The 24800-nt window shown below is 41.0% G+C and overlaps 1 protein-coding gene across 1 annotated transcript in view; it reads right to left on the reverse strand.

Annotated features, from left to right (window-relative positions):
* The window catches only part of LOC122812280 (venom factor-like), a 2973268-nt gene that overhangs the window by 1645729 nt on the left and 1302739 nt on the right, over positions 1-24800 (reverse strand). The window contains exon 14 of the mRNA XM_044084681.1: positions 881-1042. Within this exon, the coding sequence (XP_043940616.1) occupies positions 881-1042 (162 nt within the window). The remainder of the gene's footprint in view (positions 1-880; positions 1043-24800) is intronic.

Raw genomic sequence — 24800 nt, forward strand, 5'->3', positions numbered from 1 at the left:
ATATATATATATATATATATATATATATATATATATTGGGGATAACATAATAAAGATTAAAGCAGTGAGGGAATGGGGAAAGGAGAATTTTGCCAATATGAATAAGTACAACTAAGAGCACAGACAACAGGCAAGAGTAACATCTCCGTTGTAATAACCCTTCTTATAATTAAGACCATCATAATGGAGCCTTCTCCCACTACAACATACAGTTACTGATGAGAATTACACAAATGATAGAAAGTTCATTACTTAAGTCTTCAGTTACCCAGTTTCTAAATTTGGGATTATGGTGGATCAAGTGTGACAGAGTGCCACTCCATTGCAAGCACACACACATGCACACGCACGCACACACACACATACGCACAAGTGCACACACACACACACACACACACACACACACACACACACACACACACACACACACACACACACACACACACACACACACACACACACACACACAATGAATACCTGTGAACACAATGGAGGACTACAAATTCACCTATGATTTTTGGACTGGAAAATGGGAGAAAACTGGAGTACCTGGGGGAAATTTATAAGGACACAGGGAGAGGCAGGGGATATGGACCACATGCAGAAGGTACCCCAACCAAGCACCAAAGTGAAGGAGTAAGCAGTGTGAGGCAACAACATTAACCACTGCAACATTGTACTACCCTTGCTACTGTTTTACTGAATTGCTCCATGTTGTAATGAAAAAAATTGGCTGTTGCCTCTGTTGTAGTTGTACAGAGTCCTCTGTAACAGTCAGTAATTATTTGATAAGGAATAAAATAATAAGGAAAAACAAATAAAGAAAACTATTTGGTGATTCTGTGGAGTGTTTGATGGGAATTATATTTCCAAACCTTACCTTTTTTTGAGAAAATCTATTTTTGTTCAGGGCAAACACCGCTTTATCCACAGCAACCAAGATAACCTGGGCACCTTCATCTCCTTCCAACATCAATCTGAACTCCTGGTGTGGCTGGTATATCATTCCTTTAAAATTTTCTCTTGCATCCCTCAGTTCAAGCTGTTGGAGAAAAATGGAAAAACTAAGTTTAAGTGAAAGTAATGGAATAATTTTAGACAGTCCAGATAGAACTGTTGGAAATGTAACCCCCCATTATCACAGTATTCTTTTATTGCTGTAGCTGTCTTTGACTGTTTTGTTCCTCCATGTTGTGTACTGCAGCCCTGAATTTTTAACAGTCTTTGTTAAGCTTGACTTACATATCTGGTGCTGTATAACAATATACAGACTGCCAGTGACTGTCCTTATAGTGTAACCATTTTTGTCCTTGAAATTTCTGACCCTATACATACACTGATCTCACACTATGCTGCTCTTTATGTTGTAACTAGGGCACAAATGGGAGGGACAGCTCTTCTTGACTCATCAAAGGACCGCTACGCATTTCTTTCTCCATTGTCTCTTTTGTAAAGCTGCTGGCACATCAAGTTTTGGGTATCAAAAGTTCATATTTTTAAAAATTACTTAATAGCTCTTATTATGGTGTTAAAACAAGAGCTGGCTACTGGGTTTGTTATGTAGAGCTACTTATTGGTCTGAAGCTGATGAACCCTGACAGCTTCTTGCCACCAAGAATTAATTTGCTTTATATTGTTTCCAACTAAACAAATTATTAAAAAACCTATCAGAATAACTTCATGTCTGTGAAGTAGTCCATTTCCAATGCAGCATATTCTTTAATGTATCTTTTCAACTTGACACTTCTTTTCAAAAAACATCCCACATTACACATGCACAGACAAAAAAAAGAAAAACGTTCCATTTTTGGTAAGAACAAGTTTGTTTCTTTTATTATTAAATGATGATTGCAGACACCATTCTGCCATGTCTGACATGGCTGCCAATCTTTAACAAGCAAATGTGAATAGTAACACTTATTATTTATTGTCGCCACAAGTTCTGTTATGGTAGATTATGCTGTATTTTACTATGGCCATAAGAATTTCAATGTATTCATGGCCCGTATCATGCATGACACAGCTATCAGTTTTCTCCTCACTAAACTTTTTATAGTAACTATCACAAATGTGATTTTAATTTCACTGGAAAAACAAGTTTATATACACGGATTAAACAAACATGGTCACAGGAAAGTTATTAAAAAATACAGTGTATAAAATTACTAGACAGCAATATTACTTTCAGTATTTTGCTCTAAATTCTTTGCTTCTAGCCCTAATCCTGATGTAAAAATCTTATTTTCTCTACTTCCAGATTATGTGTTTCTGGACATATCAGTTTTCAAAAATTTTATAAAGCAAAAAAGAAGTTATGTACTTACCATAACATTCCATCTTTGTAGTCCATCTCACCTACATTCTTGCTGGATGGGTTCAGAGCCGATATTCGGCTCCAAATCGTCCGATACTAAAGCTCAAGAGCTTTTACTGGCTCGAGACTAACCCCTATCCCATGCTGCCTCGTGACAATTCCCCAGATCTTGTTTGCAAGAAAGCAATAAGTACCTAATAGTTATGAAGACTATCAATAACTGTGTACATACAGACAGAACATTGTGTAACACTATCCATGCACGGTGGACAAACAACTACAACCAGGTCAGACAGCATGAGTATAGTCCACCAGATCCTCCAAGAACAGGAAGGGGGCAGGAGGGTGGGATGCAAGAATGTAGGCAAGATGGACTGTAAGTACATAACTTCTTTATGTTATGTAGTCCTATCTCACCATAATTCTTGCTGGATGGGAAAGCGTCCCTAGCACCTATATCCTGGGTGGCTCAAGCAAAGAGACTCTTCAGCACAGTGGACCCAAAAGATGACCTGTCCTGGGAGGTCAAATCCAATTTGTAATGAGTGACAAAGGTATGTGGTCTTGCCCAAGTAGCTGCTGCACAAATGGTATAAATTGGGAGCCTAGATCTAAAGGCACATGAAGTTGTTACTGCCCTTGTTGAGTGGCCTTTTACAGTGTTCGGTAACTGTTTGCCAGCAGTCTGATACGCAGAGGAAATGCAATCTGAAAGCCATTTTGAGAGTGTAAGCTTAGAAACAGGCAAGCCTTTCTTTTTGTCCAAAAAGGAAACAAATAATTGATCTGATTTTCTAAATTCTTTAGTCCTATGTAGGTAAAACCTGAGAATTCTATGGACGTCTAACTGGTGTATCCTGTATTCAGATTTATTAGAATTGTTGTTTGTCTTTCGGCTTTTCCCGGTAAGGGGTCGCCACAGCGGAACTCCAGTCCGCTAATGATTGGCAGTAGATTTTTTTACGAAACGCCGAGGTGCCAGCTCGACGCACAACCTTCAATGAAGGCACACCCATTTACGCATGCATGTCTTTCGAACGCTACCCAACCGCAGGGAGGACATGCAGACTCCACACAGAAGGCACTCCCAAGCCCAGCCGAGAATCGAATGGGAGAACCTCTTGCTGTGAGGTAACAACGCTACCGCCGTACCACCGTGGCATCAGGCATCCCATTCAGATTTATTAGAATGATTCAGAAAAAACACTGGTAGCTCAATAGTAGTGTTAAGATTATGTTCTGAACATACCTTGGGAAGAAAGGAAGGGTTAGTTCTAAGTGGGACTCTATCCTCGTGGAAAACAATGTAAGGAGCTTGAATAGTAAGGGCTTGTAATTCTGAGACTCTCCTAGCAGAAGTTATAGCTACTAAAAATAGTGTTTTTCAAGATAATAATTTCAAATCTGATGAATAAGAAGGTTCAAAGGGGGAAGAAATTAAAGATGTGAGACCAAGTTTAGGTCCTAGGGTTCTGGTGGCTGTTTGATTGGAGGCCTGAGAAGGAGGATTCCCTTCAGAAAGGTTTTGCACAAAGAGTGGGACATGATGGGATTTCCCATGTAGCCGAAATGGTAATTAGAGATGGCAGCTAACTGAACTCTAACCACAGCTGCCGCAGCTCCTTCATGAAAGATGGATGCAAGGAAGGACAAAATAGATTCTATAGGAGCTGTATAGGGATCTAAGCCTTGGTTTACAGCCCAAATAGAGAACCTTTTCCATTTGCTGGAATATAATTTCCCAGTGGAAGGCTTGTGGGAAGAAATCAGAATGTGTTTGACTGAAGGTGAGAGGGAAACACACCTGGCTATTTGTGGAACTGGAGCTGCCATACTGTCAATTTGAGGGTCTGGATAGTAAGATGGAACTGCCCAGATTGATGAATCAGGAGGTCTGGAGATGGTCCCAGAATCCATGGTTCCTCCAAGAGGTAGGGCCACAGGAAGGGAAACCAGACTTGACGAGGCCAGTAAGGAGCAATGAGGACCAGGGTGCTCTTCAACTGTTTTGCTTTCTGTATCACTTTTGGAATGACAGGAAAAGGTGGGAAGACATAAAGGAGTCCAGGAGGCCAATCGTTGACTAGAGCATCCCTGGGTGACATCCCAAGATGGGGAATTAGGGCAAAGTAGCTGCTGCATTTGGTGTTCAGGTACTTGGTGAATAGGCCGCAGCAAGGCTGGCCCCATTTGTGAAAAATCTCTTTCACAACTTTTGAATTCAGGGACCACTCGTGAGGCATGAGAATTGCTCGACTGAGTTTGTCTGCTATCACATTGGACTTCCCAGGGATGTGTGTTGCTACCAGAAAGTGTTGAGTGTCCATTGCCCATTTCCAAACTCTTAAAGCCTCTCAACAAAGCGGGTAAGATTTGGTTCCCCCTTGCTTGTTTATGTACCACACGACAGACTTGTTGTCTGAATCGCAATTGCCCCAGTGGGAAGAGAACTGTGAAGTGCTTGCAATGGATACAGCACCACTCTCATCTCCAGAACATTGATGTGCAAGTGGTTCTCGTGGTTTTGCCAAGTACCTTGGACCATCATTCCCAGATAATGCCCCGCACCCTATCTGGGAGGCGTCTGTGGTCAAAACTGCATTTTCTTGAGGAGGAACAAGTGGGCGACCTAAAAGACATTGTTCCGTATACAACCACCATGTCAAGTCCTTCTTGCAAGTGTTTGTGATGAGAATCTGATGAGACAGGGGAAGATCCTGCATTGACCATTGGGCAAATAGTAGCCACTGAAGTACTCTCATGTGCAGATGGGCTAGGGAACTAAGAGAATGGAGGAAGCTATAGTCCCTAAGACTTGAAGAACCACCCTGGCCTGAACTTTGTGACTGTTTAGCAAAGATCTCACTTGGTTGCGCAAGGATTCTACTCTTTCTGGTGTTAGTCTTGCTGTCATGGTGGTTGAGTCTATTTCTGAGCCTAAGAATACAATGTGCTGTGATGGAGATAAGGCTGATTTTTTTAGGTTTACTGTAATGCCTAATCTGGTGCACAAGGATAGAGTCTTGTCCCTGGTTCTGATCAGTTGATGCTCAGTGGTAGCAGTGAGGAGCTAGTTGTCTAGGTACAGAAACACCTGGAATCCTTGACGTGTCAGGTGAGCCGTTACCACTGTCATGCATTTGGTGAACACTCTGGGGGCTTTAGTGAGGCCAAAGGGCAGTGTTCAAAACTGAAAATGACTGGCTCCCAGCCGAAAGCGTAAGTGTCTTCTGGAGCAACTGTCCATTTTGATGTGGTAGTTTGCATCCTGAAGATCTATTGAGCACATCCAATTGTCTTTCCCGATAATTGGAAATATCGACTGGAGAGTGATCATTTGGAACTTCGATTACTTTACAGACTTGTTGAGTTTGCTGAGATCTAGAACTGATCTCCAGTCCCCTGTCTTTTTTGGAACTAAAAAGAATCATGAGTAAGTTCCGGATGCTATTTGCTCTGTGGGGACTTCTCGGATGACTCTTTTTCGCAGCAACGAGATGACCTCTAATGTTGCACGGTCTAGTTGAATGGGTGGCACGTCTGGTATAGACTGGTTTACTGGGGGATCAGAAACAAAGGGAATCAGGTAACTTCTGGATAGTATGGTTTGTCCTCAACAATCTTGTGAAATGTTTAGCCAGGCTCTTGGGTACAGCAATAGACGATCCCGACTGCCTCCAGAGACGGACAGTCAGGCAACCCTCAGGGGTGAAGGAAGGGATGATCAGAGAAAGCTTCTCTATCACCCTGGTGTTGTGGACCTCCTCTGCCATGAAGACAGCATCTTCCATTGTATCCTTCCCCTCTGCCCCTAGGGGAGGGTTGATCTTGTGCCTGAGGGAAACCTTTTTGGGATTTGCGGAACCACATTTTCCCTCCTGTTTGACCCTTGGGATAGGGTTTAGGAGGAAGGGAGAAATGGACTCCGATGGCAGATAAGGTTTTCCCTTCCTACTCGCATCTGGTCAAGGTCTCTTTCACCTGAGGTCCAAAAAGAGTTGAACCATCAAAAGGGATGTTGGTGAAAGAAGACTTAAAGGATTCCATGAAGCTACAGAGACACATCCAAGAATGCCTCCTAAGACAGATTCCTGCTGCGGCTGCCCTGCTCACTCCATCTGCTGCATAGGAAATCAGCCTCATGGAGGAGTTAGCTATTGATGTAAGGGTGGAGAGCTGTGCAGAAACCTTATCCATGGATCCTGAAACTACTGGACCCTGAAGGGTGTCTCCCAACTCCTTCAGGAGATCACTTTGAAGTCGAGTAAAATGGAAAGGTAATTCAGTGATCTTAAGGTAAATGCCGCTGAAAAGAAGGTATGCTTTCCATACCTATCCATCGTCCTGGACTCCTTATTAGGATGATGAATATTAGAAGATGTCGAGGACAACTCCTTCTTAGTGGCCACTGCTACCACCATAGCATCAACGGGAACCCCTTTGGACAGAAAGGACTTATCTTCTGGTGCAGCCATAAATTTGTTTGGTCTCCTCAGGACAGGCTCCACTGTGCATGGGGAGGTCCAGGCTTTCCGCGATATGACCCCCAAGAGCTGGTCATAAGGCGGTGTCACCCAGGAGGTGGAAGGTCATGAACCAAAGGCTTCAAGATATACTGATTTGTCCTCAGTAGGGTTAGAGGTCTTCCAATCACCCCTCTGTCTAAGGATTTCGAGGATGTCAGAAAAAGAGACATCCTCAGAGGAGAATCTAGGGGACCCTTCTGATTCCTCCAAATCAGTGTCAGATGTGACAGACTCAGGTGAGTCAACATGTTTCCTCTTACAAAGTTTCTTCCAAGGGAGGTCTCCAGTGGGATAATCTGGGGAGGTCTCAGAAGAGGGGACACCTCCAATGGGGCTGCTTGAGTCTCTGGTTCCCTATGCTGTGGGGGTGGCGGGGGAGAAGAGGCTGTTACCGGCTGCTGGTGGGACATCGGGTCCAAAGGTATGGCTTTTGCAGTGGACAACCCCTTCTCTATTTCTTTGAAGGCCTTTCCTCCCCGGTCCAAAGACGACCTTGGCTCCGAGGAGATGGATGGTCAGCTCCAAGCAAGGGGGAATGGCTCCAAAGTAGATGTGGGAACTGAGCTGAGTCGAGCCAAAGCACCGAGAGGGAGGGTCGGTTCCGAAGAAAACCCAGGGTGACTATCCCCCTCTGAGTCGACTTGACAGCTTCGGCTCCCAGATCCCTTGGCTCCAGAATGAGCCACTGATGATAGAGTTATTGGTTCCGAGGAAGCAGGAAGAATTCTTGGAACCGAAGTATCCAACATGGAGGAACCCGAAGTGATTGGCTCCGAGAGCGAAGCAGTCAGAGGAGGAGCAGTGGATTGCAAAAGTGACGGCTCTGAAGCCTTTGGGTCTGGAGGGACCAATTGTCTTCCCAGAGCCGGGTCAGACAGCAACCTTTTCACCACCCGCTCAATGTCCTCATCTGAGAGTGTCCTGAGGATCAAGTGGAGACAGAAGGAGATCTCCTCCTCTCCAATATAGGAGATCTCAAAGTAGGTGAGACAGGATCGATAACTGGTAATTGTCTCTGTACCGAAGGTTGCCTCAGCACAGAAGAGACCGATGGCACAGAGCCAAAAAAAGCGGAATTGGAGCCAGAACTCCTTGGCTCCATCGTTTTGGACTTCTTTGATGGTTCCGAAGCTGGAACCAAAGATTTTTGTTTAGTAGTCTTGGGAGCTGTCTGACCAAGTTCCAGCTGTTCCTGGAAGGAAATGGTCATAAGACCCCTATCTATTAACTTGCGTTTCCTCTCATTAAGAACCCTAGTACTAAAGGCATGGCAAAAAGCACAGGGTTTTTGTAAGTGGGCTTCGCCTAAGCAGTACACACAGCTAGTGTGACTGTCTGTCAATGACATCTTCTGTGAGCATTTATAACATTTTTTGAACCCCGAGGGGCGGTGGTCCTTGTGTTCTCTGTCTTTTTCCATAGACATGCTAACAAGAACAAGCTAATAAAGCTACCAGAAAAAAGACAACAATGCTAACTGTAATAACAATATTACTGAAAAAACAATACCAACAAACAGTAAAGATAGAATATTAGAAACGTTTTTTTTTGTTTGTTTTTTTAAGAAGTAACACTCAGGGAGGAAAGGCCCTCTAACTGAAATGGGCCATACAATCATATGGGGGGGATAGGGGTCAAACACTCAGTACAATCACAGAGGAAAAGCTATTAACTAAAAGGAGTAAAAGATGAAGATAAAGATGGTGAAAAAACAAGAGTTAGCAAAAAAACCTTCTACTTAGTCAACGAGCCAGTAAGGAGACAACCTTGAAACTTTCGAGGCAAACGAGATCTGGGGAATTGCCGTGAGGCACCATGGGATAGGGGTTAGCCTTGAGCCAGTAAAAGCTCTTGAGCTTTAGTATCGGCCGAGGCAGAGCTGAATATTGGCTCCGAACCCATCCAGCAAGAATTACGGCGAGATAGGACTACATGACATCTCTGTTTTTGTGAAATTCTTAGGGCTAGTGACAGTTTTCCAAATAGTATGTAGTTGTTTAGTTAAAAACTATTTTCAATGGGAAATTCTAGTTTGGGGGAAATATTAAATGTTTTTCCAGTAGATAAGAAGGATGTGACTCTTTAATCCTCAAACAGAGTCCTGAAATATATTCTGCTCAAAGACCACTGCGTTATAGAGAAATTAATCAGCTTCTTCTTGTACAGCATTAGAGGAAAATACAATTTACAGCGGAAATGGCAAATCAATCTTAAAAAGATTCCACTCTCAGCTACAAGTCAGCATCTGTCTATGCGCATTCCAAAATGTCACATTGTTAAATAGATTTTTGTTTTATATTGATGAACTTAATATACATATGTATGTATGTAAGCATGCTTGCATGTATTCACAAACACACACACACGCACACACACACACACACACACACACACACGCACACACACACACACACACACCTTTCTCTCCAGAGAAGTTCAAGTGCTGCTTGTGTTTCTAATTTTCTGAAGAAAACAAAACAAAGAAACAAATTCCTTGGCATGTCAGATACCATAGTTTAAGAGCTTTGATTTATTTTGCTGTTTTTATTGATACTCACTTGTTATCCTTAAAACACTGAATATATTATTTTATGTTCTTTCTGTTAGTCTAATTACTTGATAGTTGCAATTTCAAAAGTTGAATTTGCACTTTTTGTAATTTTTTTTGTTTTGATTAAACAATAAAAATGTTAAGTTATGTATTTGCCAGTGCATTATATTTTCCTGGTCTCTGCCTGGACACTGGAACACCATGACTGGTGCCTTTGGTGCTCTCTAATGATGGTGACAAACTCCTCAGAGGCTTGAGCACTTCCTTACCCATAATTCTCCTGCTATATGTCTTGCAGATTGAGTATGCCTGCCACAGAAGAAAGCTCCATTAAAAAAGTAAAGTTGGTGTAAGTAAATCTACCACAACAGTAGATATTAAAATGATCACTTTTGGAGTAGCCTTAGCTATATGGGTTATATCTTGCCAAGGATGTAACAGCTAGCCAGCTTCCAAAGCTTCAGGGCACCTTCCATGCACCCAAACTATCAGGCAACTTGAGCTAAGCTGACAAAAAGACAAGTTTCAGCATAAAGCCCTTCAGAGTTTCCTGCCAAAAAAGAGAGGCAGGCTGAGACCTGAAAGGACAATGCTAGGAACAACAAAAAAATAAATGTCCAAATCCTGGCATAAAAAGCACAATAAAAAACAAGGAGCATGGAGGGAGGGAGGGAGCGACTACTGCAAAAGAGATCATTAGAACATCTACTGTTATGGTAAATTTACTTACAGAACTGTACTATGTTCATCATATTGATCACTGCTGCAATAGCCTTAGCTATATGGACTGATTACACTAGCTGATTACATTTGGGAGGTGGAAGGAGAAGAATCTAGGAGCCCATGTAGAATGGTCTTGGCAAAGCCTGATCTAGACCTGGAGAAGGAATCAGGTTTAGTATGTATAGAGGCCAAGTAGCAGCTTCTAGAATACTTCTAGTCCAAAAAGTGATGGATGAAGCCAAGGCCCTGGTATAGTGAGCTTTGACCCTGCCTGGAACAGATTTCTTATGGTGAGTATATCAAAATAGAATAGCCTTAGACAACCATTTGGGAATTGTCTGTTTTGACATAGGTTATCCATTCTTACTTTCACAAAAAAAGAACAACTGATACAAAGATCTGAAAGATTTTGTTCTATCCAGATAGTACCTGAGATGTCTGTGGACATCCAAGGTATGGAGGAGTATCCTTTCTTCCTCATTTTTGCTTCAGGAAAGAAAATGAGAAAATGGACAGTGTGGCTTAATGTAAACTTGGATACCACTTTAGACATAAAAGAAGGATTAGTTCTCAAAGAATCCCTGTATCTGTGGAAAAGGAGAAAGGGCTGACTCACCCCAAGAGCTTGCAACTCAGATACTCTTCTTACAGAGGTCAGAACAATCAGTAAAACTGTTTTCCATGTTAAGACTATGTCAGTCACATGAGCTGGTTCAAATGGAGCAAGAGTTAGCTTCTCAAACACAAACTTAAGATCCCAAGGAGGAGTCACTGGTATTCTTGAAGGTCTTTTATGCAAAACCTCTTTCAAGTACATTTTGATACAAGAATGCATTGAAAGAGGAGGATCCATGAGCAGACATGCATCTGGTCTGGCAGATGAGGAATTAAACCCAAAAATGGAGGAATTTCCTTCCACTGCCATCTGTAACCTTGGTGAATGATCTTTAGAATCCATTTTTCTGAAACTATCTGTTGATAAAGAGAAAAGTGGACATTCAGACTTTCCGGAAGGGAAAAAGGACTACCACATGGGGGGGGGGGGGATCACCATCCACTGAAAAGTCATTCTAACTTGTTATACCATCCTTTGTATTTTGCTGAGACTATTTATTTTGTTTATAACCAAAACTAAACAAGAAATTAGAGAACCCCTTGAAAAATTTGGAAAAGGAGTGCCGAAAAATCTTAAGAGATTCCCTCTATCAGCTTACCCATCTCATTACACTTTTTGATAACCTCTAAGGCAAAGAGACTAAAAACTAAGTCCCCATCCAGAGGAGAATTTAAAATATAATTTTTCACATCATCTGGGAAGTTCTGAGAATGCACAGTGGCCATAGCCCAGGAGGATTTATCAACAGAGTCGTACACACACTTTAAACAATAAGTTATGACCTCTACAATGGAATAAACTAGACCATTTAAAGCAGATATATACATATAACATCAATAACAATGATGAGAAGAGTGCATTAGCGAAACGTCATGGCGAATGATGCCAGACATTTAAATTTATTGTTATGAAGAGATTATATAGTGATCTGCAGTTAAGGGACATATATAATAAAATGGAGGAACACAAACTGAAATGGATCATTAAGTTACAGGCACATAGGGGCAATGGCCTCAATGCCAAAGTATAGTTGAAGCCAGTACTGAAGTCTAAAGACTTATTTAAATGAAATGAATTTGTTTTAGTGGGAGAAATAGGGCTGTTTCCATCTATGGTCTATGATTGGTTCTAAGTTATCGTGTGACTTCATTTATGCTCGCGTAGATTTTATGAATGAATTAGTTGTTTTTAAATGCCAGTTTTCAGCTTTTTATTTGTTAATATGAATTATGTGACATGGAATGCTGGTATATAAGAACTGTTTTAAGATTTTTATGAGTTTGGTCTGATGAAGCACTGTTTAACCAGTGCAAAATTGCTTACCAATTTTTTGTAAAATAAAGAGTCTCTGCAGTGTTTTGGTCCCTGAGTATTTGCCTTTCATTTTATTATTTTGTTTATAGCCAAAACCAGACAAGAAATTAGAGCACCCTTGAAAATTTGGAAAAGGAGCACCGAAAAATCTTAGAGATTCCCTCTATCAGCTTACCCGCCTCATAACACTGTTTGATAACTTCTGAGGCAGAGGGATCAAAAACTAAGTCCCCATCCACAGGAGAACTTAAAATATCATTGTTTATATCATCTGGGAGTTTCTAAGAATACAGTAGCAGTGGCCAGAGCCCAGGAGGACGTATCAACAGTGTCGTAAACACACTTTAAACAATAAAGTTGTGACCTCTACAATGGAATAAAGTAAATCATTTAAAGCAGATTTTTACTCAGAAGAATAAACTGGAGACAAAACCTTCCTCATATGTTCACAATTAGTCAGAATAAACTTTAACATATGAGCCTGACACTTCAAAATTCTGAAAATCAAAGTTGCAGAAGCATACACTTCCCTCATACTTTTCAATTATATTTCCATCCTTGTCAGAAATTGTAGGATTGGATTTAACTAAATGTTTAGCAGAAGTAGGATTAGCTAAGCTATAACTTCTGAGTCAGCTTTGGGATGAATATATAAAACTTAAAAGACTAAGAAACTTTATAAAATCTATCTTTTTTATCAGGGTCATCAGGAGAATTGCAGGCAGTGACTCACACATCCTCCAATGCTGATAGTACTGGAAGAATGAGTGAAGGTTCTGGAAATTCCATTTGTAACATCTCAAAGTATTTTTTGAGAGACTGAGAAACTTCAGTGCTTTCCCACTGAAAACACTGGTACATTCTGGAAATAGTCTCAGAAAGAGAAATCCCTAAACACAGTTAAGGCTCTTATACATAGCACAAGCAGAAAATTATGATTCAAAGTAGAAAGGAATGAGGATGATACAAGGGGGATCCTCAAGAAATAAGGAAAGATTGGGATTTTGGATGCAGACTTTTAAGGAGAACAACAAAAATCATACAGAGTATTATATGCATAAAGTAACATGGAGTATTCTAAGAACTAAACCAGTACGAGAGTGGAGAAAAGAGATACTGCAACTAAGGATGACAGTGGCTAAGGATATGGATAATAGGCAAGAGGGGGCTTGAATTTATTGGAGAAAACTGGCAAAGGAGCCAAGGTATTGGGAGCTAATAACTAGGAAGGGAAATGCAACAGAATGGGAAGAGGTCATGAAATTATTTGGACTGCAGGTTAGAGACTGCCTTCCCTATCAAGGATTGATATCAGAGTACAGGCAAAGAGAAAGAAATAGGGGGTCCTAAATGAAAGACCAGCACTGGAGAAGTTTTTATAGAATCTAGAACAAAAGCTGCCATTAAAAAAGGAATAATTAGTACAGCATATTAAACATTGCACAATAATTATGAATATCAATCAGAGCAGCTTAGAAAGAATTGGGAAGAGAGATTAGATAAGCAATTCAGAGAGACAATGGGGGGATATATGTATATCTCCCAAATATGTAACAAAATCTAGAAGATTTAGGATCTTTGCCTGGAAGTGTTTACATAGGTATTTGTATACCCCAAGAAACATTTATAGAATTTTTCCTCAGGTGGATAGCAAATGTTGGAGGTGTGATGGGCAAGAAAGAGATGGCTGGGAACTTATTTTTGGGAGTGTAATAAGCTGGCAGACTTTAGGGATTCACTGCAGACTGCTCTGTCAGAAATGCTTGGTGAGCAGACTGGACTGACTGGGGAGAAGATTTTTTTGAGCTATGATACAGAATCAGAATTGCCTAGACATAGTAAAGCCTTGCTGAGTCTAATTATGGTGGCTGCCAGAAAGCAATTACTAGAAAATGGAACTCAAAGTCTAGACCAACTTTACTAGAAGTAGTGACTATAGTAACAGAGATAAAACAACGGGAATTTGGATCCTTAGAAAAGGGAAGAAGCAAACTACTTAGGAAAACAATGGGAATTGTGGGAACAATATATGCAGAAAAGGAACGTGGTTTAAGAGGCAGGATTTGATTGAGCCATATGATATTTAATTGACAATGACTGGGCAGATTATAAGTAATGCATAATATTTGCAACTACAGTTATTTCAATGGTGTCTGATGTATAATGTTTGCAATTAAAGTGGTGTCAGTATTGTTTGATTTTCATTTATATAAATGTAAGATTGCTATGTCATATGTGATAATTTAATAAAGATGTTTATGGAAAAAAAGAGAAACCTCTACAGGGAGAATCAAATACTGTACTCACCTCAGAATCTGAATAAAAAATCTGAGGAGAAAACCCTGCATCTGTCCCTCCGTCTTTCTGTTCAGTTTCATAAACATGAATCTCTTTAGTTAAAGAGTAATCTCTTTTTCTTTTACCGGAAACCACCACATAAGAATGATCACTAGCCTAAATTAAATCTTCAGCAAGATCTACTAAACTACTCCTGTTCAAAGAAATTTGAGCAAAAGCAATTACATGTTCAGGTTTCTGTTTCATTTTGACAAGAACAAAAGGGCCATTAGAGTTGTTAATGACATCAGCACCTTCTCCAGAGATGGGCACAACATTCTGATTAAACAGGGAAGACTTCTCTGTTCCATCTCCCAAGACCAGCAAGAATCGCTCTCCTTTGCCCACTAAAGGGAGTCCAGCAGCTGCAGAGGATATGACTAGCCTCCATAGTGGCTGTAGGTGCTACACCAGTTGGAACTCAGGGTAAAAGATGAATGATTTGAGGAAACAGCTTTGGCCACAGCAGAGTCACTCACCTGCAGCTGCTGTTTCATTTTTTTTTTTGTGTGGCTGGAAGAATGACCAACCATTGGACTGGTAGTTTATTCAATGGACAAATAATGGCTCTTTCCCAGGGAAAACAAGCAGTATAAACCATAAAAAATTTAAGCTGTGAAAAGTCACTTTTTTCTCATACAAACACAATACAAATCACTTTATTACACTTCGCCAGCCCCCCAAAAGTAAAATAAACAGTCTTTCCACAGAAAAAAAAAGGTTTATAACTAGGTTTAACTGCTTTTAAAACTGACAAGAAAATAGTGCACTCCCATTAAAAAGTATTTATGTGTCATGACAAGCTGTTAAAGCAGAAACTCCTACATTAAAAGAAACTTTCCTAACCAGGAAATTACATTTACATGAAAACTCTTAGACTGTGGAAGGTTTACATTTTTTCCCCAAAGATAACTTTTCTGGCTAGCAAAGAAACAGCACAAACCTACTATTGTTGATCCATAAAAAGCCCACAAAGGAGCACTGTCTTTGGTGGCAGGAAATCTCTGAAATGCTTGGCACTCGAATCTGTGTTTTGAGCTTGTGGAAGGTGCCCTGACATTTTGGAAGCTGTCTGGTCATTATATTCTTGGCAGGCTAAAACCCATATAGCTAAACACATTGCGTTTAAGTTACCTGGCACTTGCTCACTAAAGGCACTTGCTCACTAAAGCAATTATATAAGTCACCACTAAAAAATTAAAAGCACTACACTCTCACAAAGTCCTCTTGAGTACCTTGATCCCCATTGGCCCTTTTTTTTCAATTATAAAGGAATTCCCAATACTATTCTAGCATGTCCAAAGGTCAGTTGTCAATCTTCTCTCCGGTCCAGCTGGTGAATCTGGGAATCTTGAGGCAATGTTACAACTGCCTCATGTACACAGACAACCCTCTCCTCCTCCCAACAAATTCCAACACATGTGAGAGATGCATCCATATAGCCAAACTGGAGGCTAAGCTCTCTCAACTCAGTACTGGTGTAATCAGTCAGGAGGAGAAGGGAACCATACTCAGTACAATTCCAGTCTCACATAGACCTACCACGACAGCAAACCAAACACATAAACACACAAAAACATACTCGGAGTCTCTAAATAAAAATCTGCCTAAGCAGCAGAGACCTCCAAAGCAGACACCCAAGCAACCGCTACCCCAAAACAAAACACGTGCAACACACAGCTCACAAAACCAGTGTGCCGAACAGTCACAGCCCTTAAGGCTAAACAACACACCTGATACACTTGTAATAGGTGACTCTATCATCAGGCACACTGACGTCCCGCTCACCAGGCTGAACAAGGAGAAGGTCACTGTGAGCTGCCTGTCGGGCGCTAGGATCCACCACATAACACAAGCACTCAGGTCACTCCAAGGCAAGTACAAATATGACTCAGTCATTGTCCATGCTGGTGTGAATGACCTGAGACGTACCTCCCTGGACTACATGAAAAGAGACATAGAGGAGCTCTCTGAGCATGTGGCCCAGGCCGGTATGACCCTGACCTTGAGTAGCATCTTACCCTCACCAAGAATGATGCCACAATATGAAGACAAGATGATCAATTTCAACAATTGGCTTAAGTATTGGTGTCATTCAAAGGGGATCCAGTGCCTGTCAGCCTGGGATGTCATGCTCAACAAGCCACGATGCTTCGCTAGGGATGGCTTGCACCTGTCACCCCTGGGCTTTCGGATATTGGCAAAGGCTCTTGCTACCCCCATAGTGCCTTTTTTAGGCAAGGCTCAAAAGACAAACCCACCTCCATAGGTATCACAAGGGATAAGAAACTAAGAGTAATGCTACTCAACGCCAGAAGTCTAAACCTCAAGATGCATGCACTCGAAACTCTCCTTAGCATGGAGAACATCGATATCTGTGCAGTAACAGAAACCTGGTTCAAGGCTCCAGAGAGCACCCCAGCATTACCAGGTTATACCTCATACCATGCTTTTCAGCCCCAAAACTTGGACCGACCCACAAAAGGAGGGTGAGTATCAATATTCATCAAAGATACCGACACCTCCAGGTTGGTGGCACAGCACGAAGCATCAGAGACTATCCATGTGCAACTAACAGTGGGTAAAACTGCCTTCCAGTTTATAGCCTGCTACAGACCACCCTCCCTAACCCAGGAACCCCACTCGGCCTTCCTGAGAACACTGGAAAATATGAAGGTCTCTCCAAACACCATTATATTGGGCGACTTCAACTACCCAAACATAGACTGGGAGCATTACTCTAGCTCCAACACCCTAGCCCAAAGGTTCCTAGAATTTATAAACTCAAATGCTAAGGAACAACTTGTTTCCACTCCCACAAGAGGGGAAAACATACTGGACCTGATCATCACCAACATGGGGACTCTATGCTCCAGACCAGAAGTGTATCCCTCACTGGTAAGATCAGACCAGAAAATCACAGTGAAAAACTTAAAGCAAATTTCACACTCCTCAAAACCGAGGTGGAATCCTTCAAAGCCCTCGGGCCTTTGGAAAATAGGGCCCAGACCGCAGAATCCTTTATAAACGCATTCTATGAACACCTTCAGGAATGCATGGATCAAGCGATCCCAAATAAAACCAAGACCCAGTCCTCCAAAGGCAGACGTCCTGTCTGGTGGACCCCAGCCATAAACAAACTATACAATAGAAGGAGGAAGCTACTAAATGATAGAGCAAAATTCCAAAAAGGGAAGGCATCTCTGATCAGTATTAGCAAAAAACTACGGGCACTCATAAAATCGTCTAAGGCCAGCTTCAAGAGAAAAATTGCACAGGACACTAAGGATAATCACAAGGCTTTCTTTAGTTATGTTAGGAACCTGGGTGGTAATTCCCAGATATGCTCAGAATTAGTCCAAAATAACAAAAATACACGAACCCACAGACACTGCCAACATCCTAGCTGACAGGTTCAGCGCAAACTTCCCCAACAAAAGGGCAAATATCTATCCCAGCAGAGTGCTGCCCCCCTGACATCTCAGATGCTCAGGTAAGAGCCACCCTCTCCAAAGCAAAAAACACAGCATCAATGGGACCAGACGGTGTCCCGGGCTGCGTCCTACATGAACTCCAAGAAGAGCTAAACCCAAACATAAAACTACTGTTCAATCTCAACCTTACTACAGGATATATACCCAAAGAGTGGCGTACAGCAGCTGTGGTCCCTCTCCACAAAGGTGGTGCCTCAACGGATCCTGGAAACTATCGCCTCATAAGCCTGACTAGCTTGGTCTGCAAAGCTATGGAAAGGATCATCATGGACCTCATAGATAAAGATATTGGGGACCTACAGACACTGGATCCTACCCAGTTCGGCTTTGTTAAGGGCAGATCCTGCCTCTTAAACCTGGTTGATTTCTTTGAAACAGTCACCAAGGCCACTGACGAGGGGAAGGTGGACCACACAGCCTACCTGGACCTTGCAAAAGCCTTCGATGCAATACCCCAATCGGGCATTATAGACAAGCTCACCAGCTTAAATATAAACCCCTATGTCACTAGATGGGTTGCAAACTGGCTCAAGGACAGAACTCACATGGTTAGAATTGCTGGAGCCATGTCAGACTCGAAACCAGTTACAAGTGGCGTCCCACAAGGCTCAGTCCTGGGACCTCTCTTGTTCGGTATATATTTCTCGGAGGTACAGGCCAACACAGAAGGACTGTGGCTGACCAAGTTCGCAGATGACTGCAAACTGGGCGCCATAATCGACTCTCCAGCTGACACAAGCATCCTCCAAAAGGGCCTCATAGAAACAGACAACTGGTGCCAGAGCCATGGCCTCAAGCTAAACACCAAAAGTGTATAGTCATCCCTTTGGCAAAAACAAAGTGCCCACAAATTACCACATAGGTGGTAATCCATTAAGTACAGAAGAAGTAATTAGGGACCTGGGGACCCACGTTGATAGCAATCTCTCATTTGACAACCACGTGGCCAAAGTGGTTAGAAAAACGTTTTATATAGCCCACCTAATCATGAAGGGATTCACATCTAGATCAGGGGAGGTCATCGTGCCTCTTTACTCATCCCTCATCATGCCCATAATTGAGTACAATGCCACTTTTGGGATGTACCTTATCAGACACCTGCAGCAACTGGAAAGACCCCAAAAGTACCTCACCAAGAGGACCAAAGGGCTCAAACAGATGCCATATGCTGCCCGGTTAAAGAAACTCCAGCTCTACTCAGTGGCATACCACCTGTTCAGAGGCGATCTGTGCCTGACGTATAAAGCCATGTCCAACCCGGAATTAATGGACATGCTGCACCTCAGAAAATCCAAATCCCATCGAGCTACATGCTCGAGACTTGAACCTCAGCACTGAAATAAATAGGACATGCTGGAGGGACAGATTCATAACCCAGTGGCTCCCTTCACTCTGGAATAAAATCCCAGTCCAGGTTAGGCAGAGTCCCTCATTGACTCTCTTCAAGAGGAATCTTGATGAGTGGATGGGAGATCATAGGTTTACCCCGGGTATCACTTCTGTGTCACTGTTAGACAGAGGCACAGTATACTAACCTCAAAAAAGGGCATAGCAAAATTAATTTAAAATGGGTGGCGAAAGCCAAACACATTCTGGCTAGGCTTATAAATGCCCTAGGGCAGATAGCCTAGTATGAACCTATGAACCTATGAACCTATAAAGCTACTGCAGCAGTGATCAGTATGATGATCATCTTCTATTACCCCCAGAGATAACATATGTTGTAAGACAGGAGGAATAAAGTGTTTGGTCTGATGGCTGAGGAGGAATCCAGTGCAAATGAGAAAGTTCCTCCAACTGTCATCTGGGGCCTAGATGGATCACATTCAGGACCCATCTGTTTGAAACAACCTGTTGCCAAAGAGAGAAATGAAGATTCAGAATTTTTGATAGAATTAAGGGACTGATAGGGTGTGTGTGTGTGTGTGTGTGTGTGTGTGTGTGCATGCCCGTATGCATGTGAATGTGCGTGTGCCTGTCTGTGTGTGTGTGTGTGTGTGTGTGTGTGTGTGTGTGTGTGTGTGTGTGTGTGTGTGTGTGTGTGTGTGTCTGTGTGTGCGCATCTGTATGCATGTGAATGTGCGTGTGCCTGTGTGCATGTGATAGTGTGTGTGTGTGTGTGTGTGTGTGTGTGCATGCCCGTATGCATGTGAATGTGTGTGTGCCTGTGTGCATGTGAAAGTGTGTGTGTGTGTGTGTGTGTGTGTGTGTGTGTGTGTGTGTGTGTGTGTGTGTGTGCCCGTATGCATGTGAATGTGCGTGTGCCTGTGTGCATGTGAAAGTCCCTCATACAGTAATTCTGACTTATTTAACTGTACCTCCCTGTCATTGTTTTATTGTTTTTAATTTTTTTTGCTTACTAGCATTCTGCTGGACTTACTGAAGGCTGAAAAATCTGAGAGATCCCCTAAATCCACCTTCCCTCTCATCACATTTTTGATAACTTCTGTAGCAGAAGGTCTAAAAATTAAATCTCTATCCAAGGTAAAATTCAACATTTCATTTTTGACATCTTCTTGAAGGTTCTGAGATCATAGCCAAGCAAAATTCCTTAAAACAGTTCCAGAGGCAGCAGCCCTGAAGTTAGTATCTACAGAGTAATAAACACATTTTAAGCAATGAATTGCGATTTGAGAAACACAAGAAACTAAATTACACAATGCAGGCTTTTCCTCACAAGAGGACCCATGATAAACTTCAACATATGAGTCACTTAGCTTAAAATTTAAAAAATTAAAGTTGGAGAAGTATTCCAATTTTCCCAAACTTGCCAAAAGCTTTCCATCTTTATCAGAAGGAGAATGATTAGAATTAACAAAGTGTTTAGCAGTAGCTGGCTTTACTAAAACTTCTGGCTCAGGTCTGGAATTGGTAGATAAAAACATGAAACGTTGAGGAACTTCATACAAACTTTTTTTTTAGGAGCAGCAGGCTAACTGTCAGAGAAATTGCAGGCTATGACACATAGTCCAAAGTTGACAAAACTGGAGGGATGGTTGAAAGTTCGGGAAAATCCAGTTGTAAAAAAATCACGGTTTGCTATCATTATGTTGAGAGCACATTGCTCGACACTGCATATGAGTGACACCAATCAGCGATTACCCTAATGCTGAATGGTCAAAATGTTGCAAAAACACTGAATTCGACATTTCCAACTGCTCTACACCCAAAAACAAGTGCTACCATGGATTAAAAAGGGGGCAGGATTTTGCGATTCACAACTTTTGCATTCAGCATTTTCATCAGTCACAGATTGGTGTTTTCATTTGCAGTGTTAAGCAATGTGCACTCAACATAATGATAGTAAACCAAAATCACAATATTATCTGAGGGACTAAGAAACCTCAGTATTCTCTCATTGAAAAAAAAAACAAAAACAATCTATACTAGGAGTCTCAGAAAAAGAGAATCCCTCAAAGGAGAATCAAATAACTATACTCTCCTCAGAATTTGAATCAGAAGCTTACGGAGAGCTGCATCTATCTGTTCCCATTCCCTTACAGGCTCAACTTCTTGCACCTCTTCAAAGAAAGAGGATTCCCTTTTTCTTTTACTAGAACCAACCTTAAAAGGAGAGTCAAAAGCCTGCATCAAACCCTGAGCCAAGCCTAATAAATTACTCCTTTCCAGAGTAACTGACACAAGAGAAGATAAATGTTTAGTTTTCTGTCTCTTTTTGCCAAGAATTTCTGAAGAAACAAACTCATTATTGCTAGCAGCCACTTGCCCATGGATAGGCACAACATTCTGGCTAAGCAGAGGCACATTCCTTGCCCTTCTCTTAGGGCCAACAAATGTGACTTTCCTCTACCCACTGAGTGGACAGCTGCATAGGATGTGTCTAAACCCTAAACCATGGTGGTGGTATGGACTACACCAGAGAGATATTAAGAAAAAGATGAGTGGTCTGAGGAGCCTGCTTTGGCCATAGCAGTGTCACTCATGTGTGGCTGAGACTAAATGTACAGTTGTGTAAGTCCTACTTAATACTAAGTTGTAATAATAGTAGATGTCACCCTGCACTGCCTGCAGGCAAGCTAAACTGCATTGGTGAATTTTTAGGCATATCCGAGTGGAATAGATACAAATCTGAGTTTTGGGTTTATGTGCTAGATGGGCCGTACATACATAATCTGTTTAGCAGAGCTCTGGTATACAAAATGGGCTTACATGCAAGAACAAATGAAGTTAGTGTAAATGTGTTTTGTGAAGTTGGCCTGCTTAACTGTAAGCTAGTAAAGACTAATTTAAAACTGAAAAATGGCAATTTCCTTTGTTGTACAAAGTATAAGTAGAATTCAAACAAAACCCCTCAAGATATTGGCATAATTGAAAATGCTACTGAACTGACTCAGTCAGTGGTGTCTTCCCATGGTCCCAGTAGTTAAAAATAAAATGGCTGAGTGAGAATTTGTGTTGACTTAAAAAAGCTCACTCATGTTCATACTGCTTATATTAGAAGACACAGGACCTAATCTGTTAGTTGTGTGCTTGGCATAAAGGTTAATGTATTTACCTCATAGACCCAAGGTACAAGGTTTAATTCTGAACATGGGTTATTGGCTAGGCTTAAAATGGCCTTTCAGGACATTTAGCTTAGTATTCACCTATAAATGCAAAGGTGGTTTCTGGTAAATTCTATAATACAGACATTCTGTTTCAAAAGTCTGACATTTGTTATAACCATAGCATGTGAAATGTTCCAAAGTAAAATAACTGATTTAGTTAAGGGGCTTCAGGGAGCTGTTATTATGGATGTCATCTTAGCGTTTGGTCCAAAAAAGCAAATGCATGATTTGAGGCTAGAGGCAGTGCTACAGTGATAAATTTTTTTTTAAGCTTAACCAATACTTTTTAAAAATAAAACAGAGCTGCAATGGCACCAATGAACTAGTTTTACCAAACTGGATGTAAGCAAATAGCCGTGTGCTGCAAGATCTGTCTTTTGTAACAGAATTTAAACAAGCCATAGGCATTATCAACTACTTGGGTAAGTATGTACAAGACCTTTCTACAATCATTCATCCTTTAACAGACTAGTTAAAGAAAAATAAGCCATGGTCTTTGGGAAATGCTGAAGTCCAAACAGTCACCAAAATACAAGAAATGTTTGCAGCAGCTCTAGTGCTAGTATACTATTGCATCCCTAAACCAACAATAATGCGTGCTGATAATACTAGCTTTGGCCTAAGTGTAGTTCACTTCAATTAACTGAACAAGTACTACATCCTATAACCTAATTTTAACAAAACAGACACAGTACAGAGATCTTCTTAAACCTTCCTGAATGATGTTTTTTGAAGTATACTGCGTGTATTTGCTTTTTTTACTAACTGTATTCAATGTAATGTTATTCCAAATGTATATATTTTATTACTATCTTTTACACTATGTAACTTAGATTGAATCAAACTGGAAATAAATAAATAAATAAATAAATAAATAAATAAATATGGACATGTGAAAACTTCTCCTGACACCTTTTAGAACTTGAGAGTTTACATCTCTGGACTGGCTGTAAAATAAATCAGTTCCTATGATCTTGATAAAATGCCACCAAGGAGCCAGAGAGTGTAAATGAGGTTACGTACATTCAGTGCAAAAGCAATATATGTAGTTGGCAAAAAATGTATTGTTGATGTCATACTGTCCACAAATCCTATGCATAACTGATCAATATCCAAAACACAAAATAATGTTTCAGTATATATAAACTATAATGAGGACATGATCTGTAAACATCAAAAAACTAGTAACGCTTAAATAGGCCAATCAACATGATCTAGAGTTGCAAGCAATTATATGTGTGTGTGATGAATGTCCAAGTTGTTGGGACTCAAACAAAACAGCTACTTAACATGATGTGGAGTTGTAAGCAATTATCCAATATATGTGATGTTGGATGGCCAAGTCACTAAACTCAAACAAAACAGCTCATGCACAAACACCATTTTTAGTGCACACCTGTCAGAATATAATGGATTATTGTTGTGCATAGTCCTCAACTGTCCAGATTACCGCTGAATGTCCAGATTTTTGCCTCAGATTTTTGGTCTGTTTCTCATAAAATTTGTGGTTTTCTGGAAATTGTTGAGGTTTGAAGTCTGTAACTAATGACAGATATTTGAGTTTCAGACTTCATACCCTTCAGAAAATGTGTGCCAATGCAAAGCCTATTAGTCTATGCACTTTCTAATTTCCTATCAATTTTCTAAGTTTTCAAGTACAGTATTTAAAATGTGCCCCTATTTCTGGGCCTTTGTTCCCCTTTTATTTTTGCCTTTGTCTAGATTTCTTTTACTAAGAGGTTGAGAGGTATGCTGTTGTACCAAGACAGAATCGTAATACCCCTAAATCAATACGTATAGAGAAACAGAAATGTCAACTTGGTGCCCGAGTATCAGTTATGACATTGCCACAGGGTACTTGGCATAAGACAGCTGCTGACTCATGTGAGTTTGAAGTCAAAAACTATCCTGTTGTTATTGACTGGTATTCACAGGGCAGTGAAATAATTCATGTATCAACTAAAGGAAGCCAACAAATAATAACATACCCACAGAACGAGTTATAGACAATGAGACACAGTTTATGTCCAGTGAATTTCAATAGTTTTTAGCCAATTAGTGTTTCATTCACACTATTTCAAGTCTTCATGATTCACAACTGAATGATAAAGGTGAGAAAGCAGCCCAAACAGTCAAAAATACTAAGATGATCTGATTAGTATTAGGCTATAATTCACAGTTAATACTTGGTAGACATATATGGACTAGCATGCCAGTTTTAGAGTCAAAACTTAAACCAAGAATAATCCCATACCACATAGTTAAGAGCAAAATCCAAAGATCAGTAACTTCATATGAAAAGTTTTATGAGCAACATCATTCTGTACAACCACTACCTAGAGGTAACTAGTCATACA

This window comes from Protopterus annectens, chromosome 9.part0 (assembly GCF_019279795.1).
Source record: "Protopterus annectens isolate FY-2018-M chromosome 9.part0, PAN1.0, whole genome shotgun sequence".
NCBI classification, from domain to species: Eukaryota; Metazoa; Chordata; order Ceratodontiformes; family Protopteridae; genus Protopterus; species Protopterus annectens.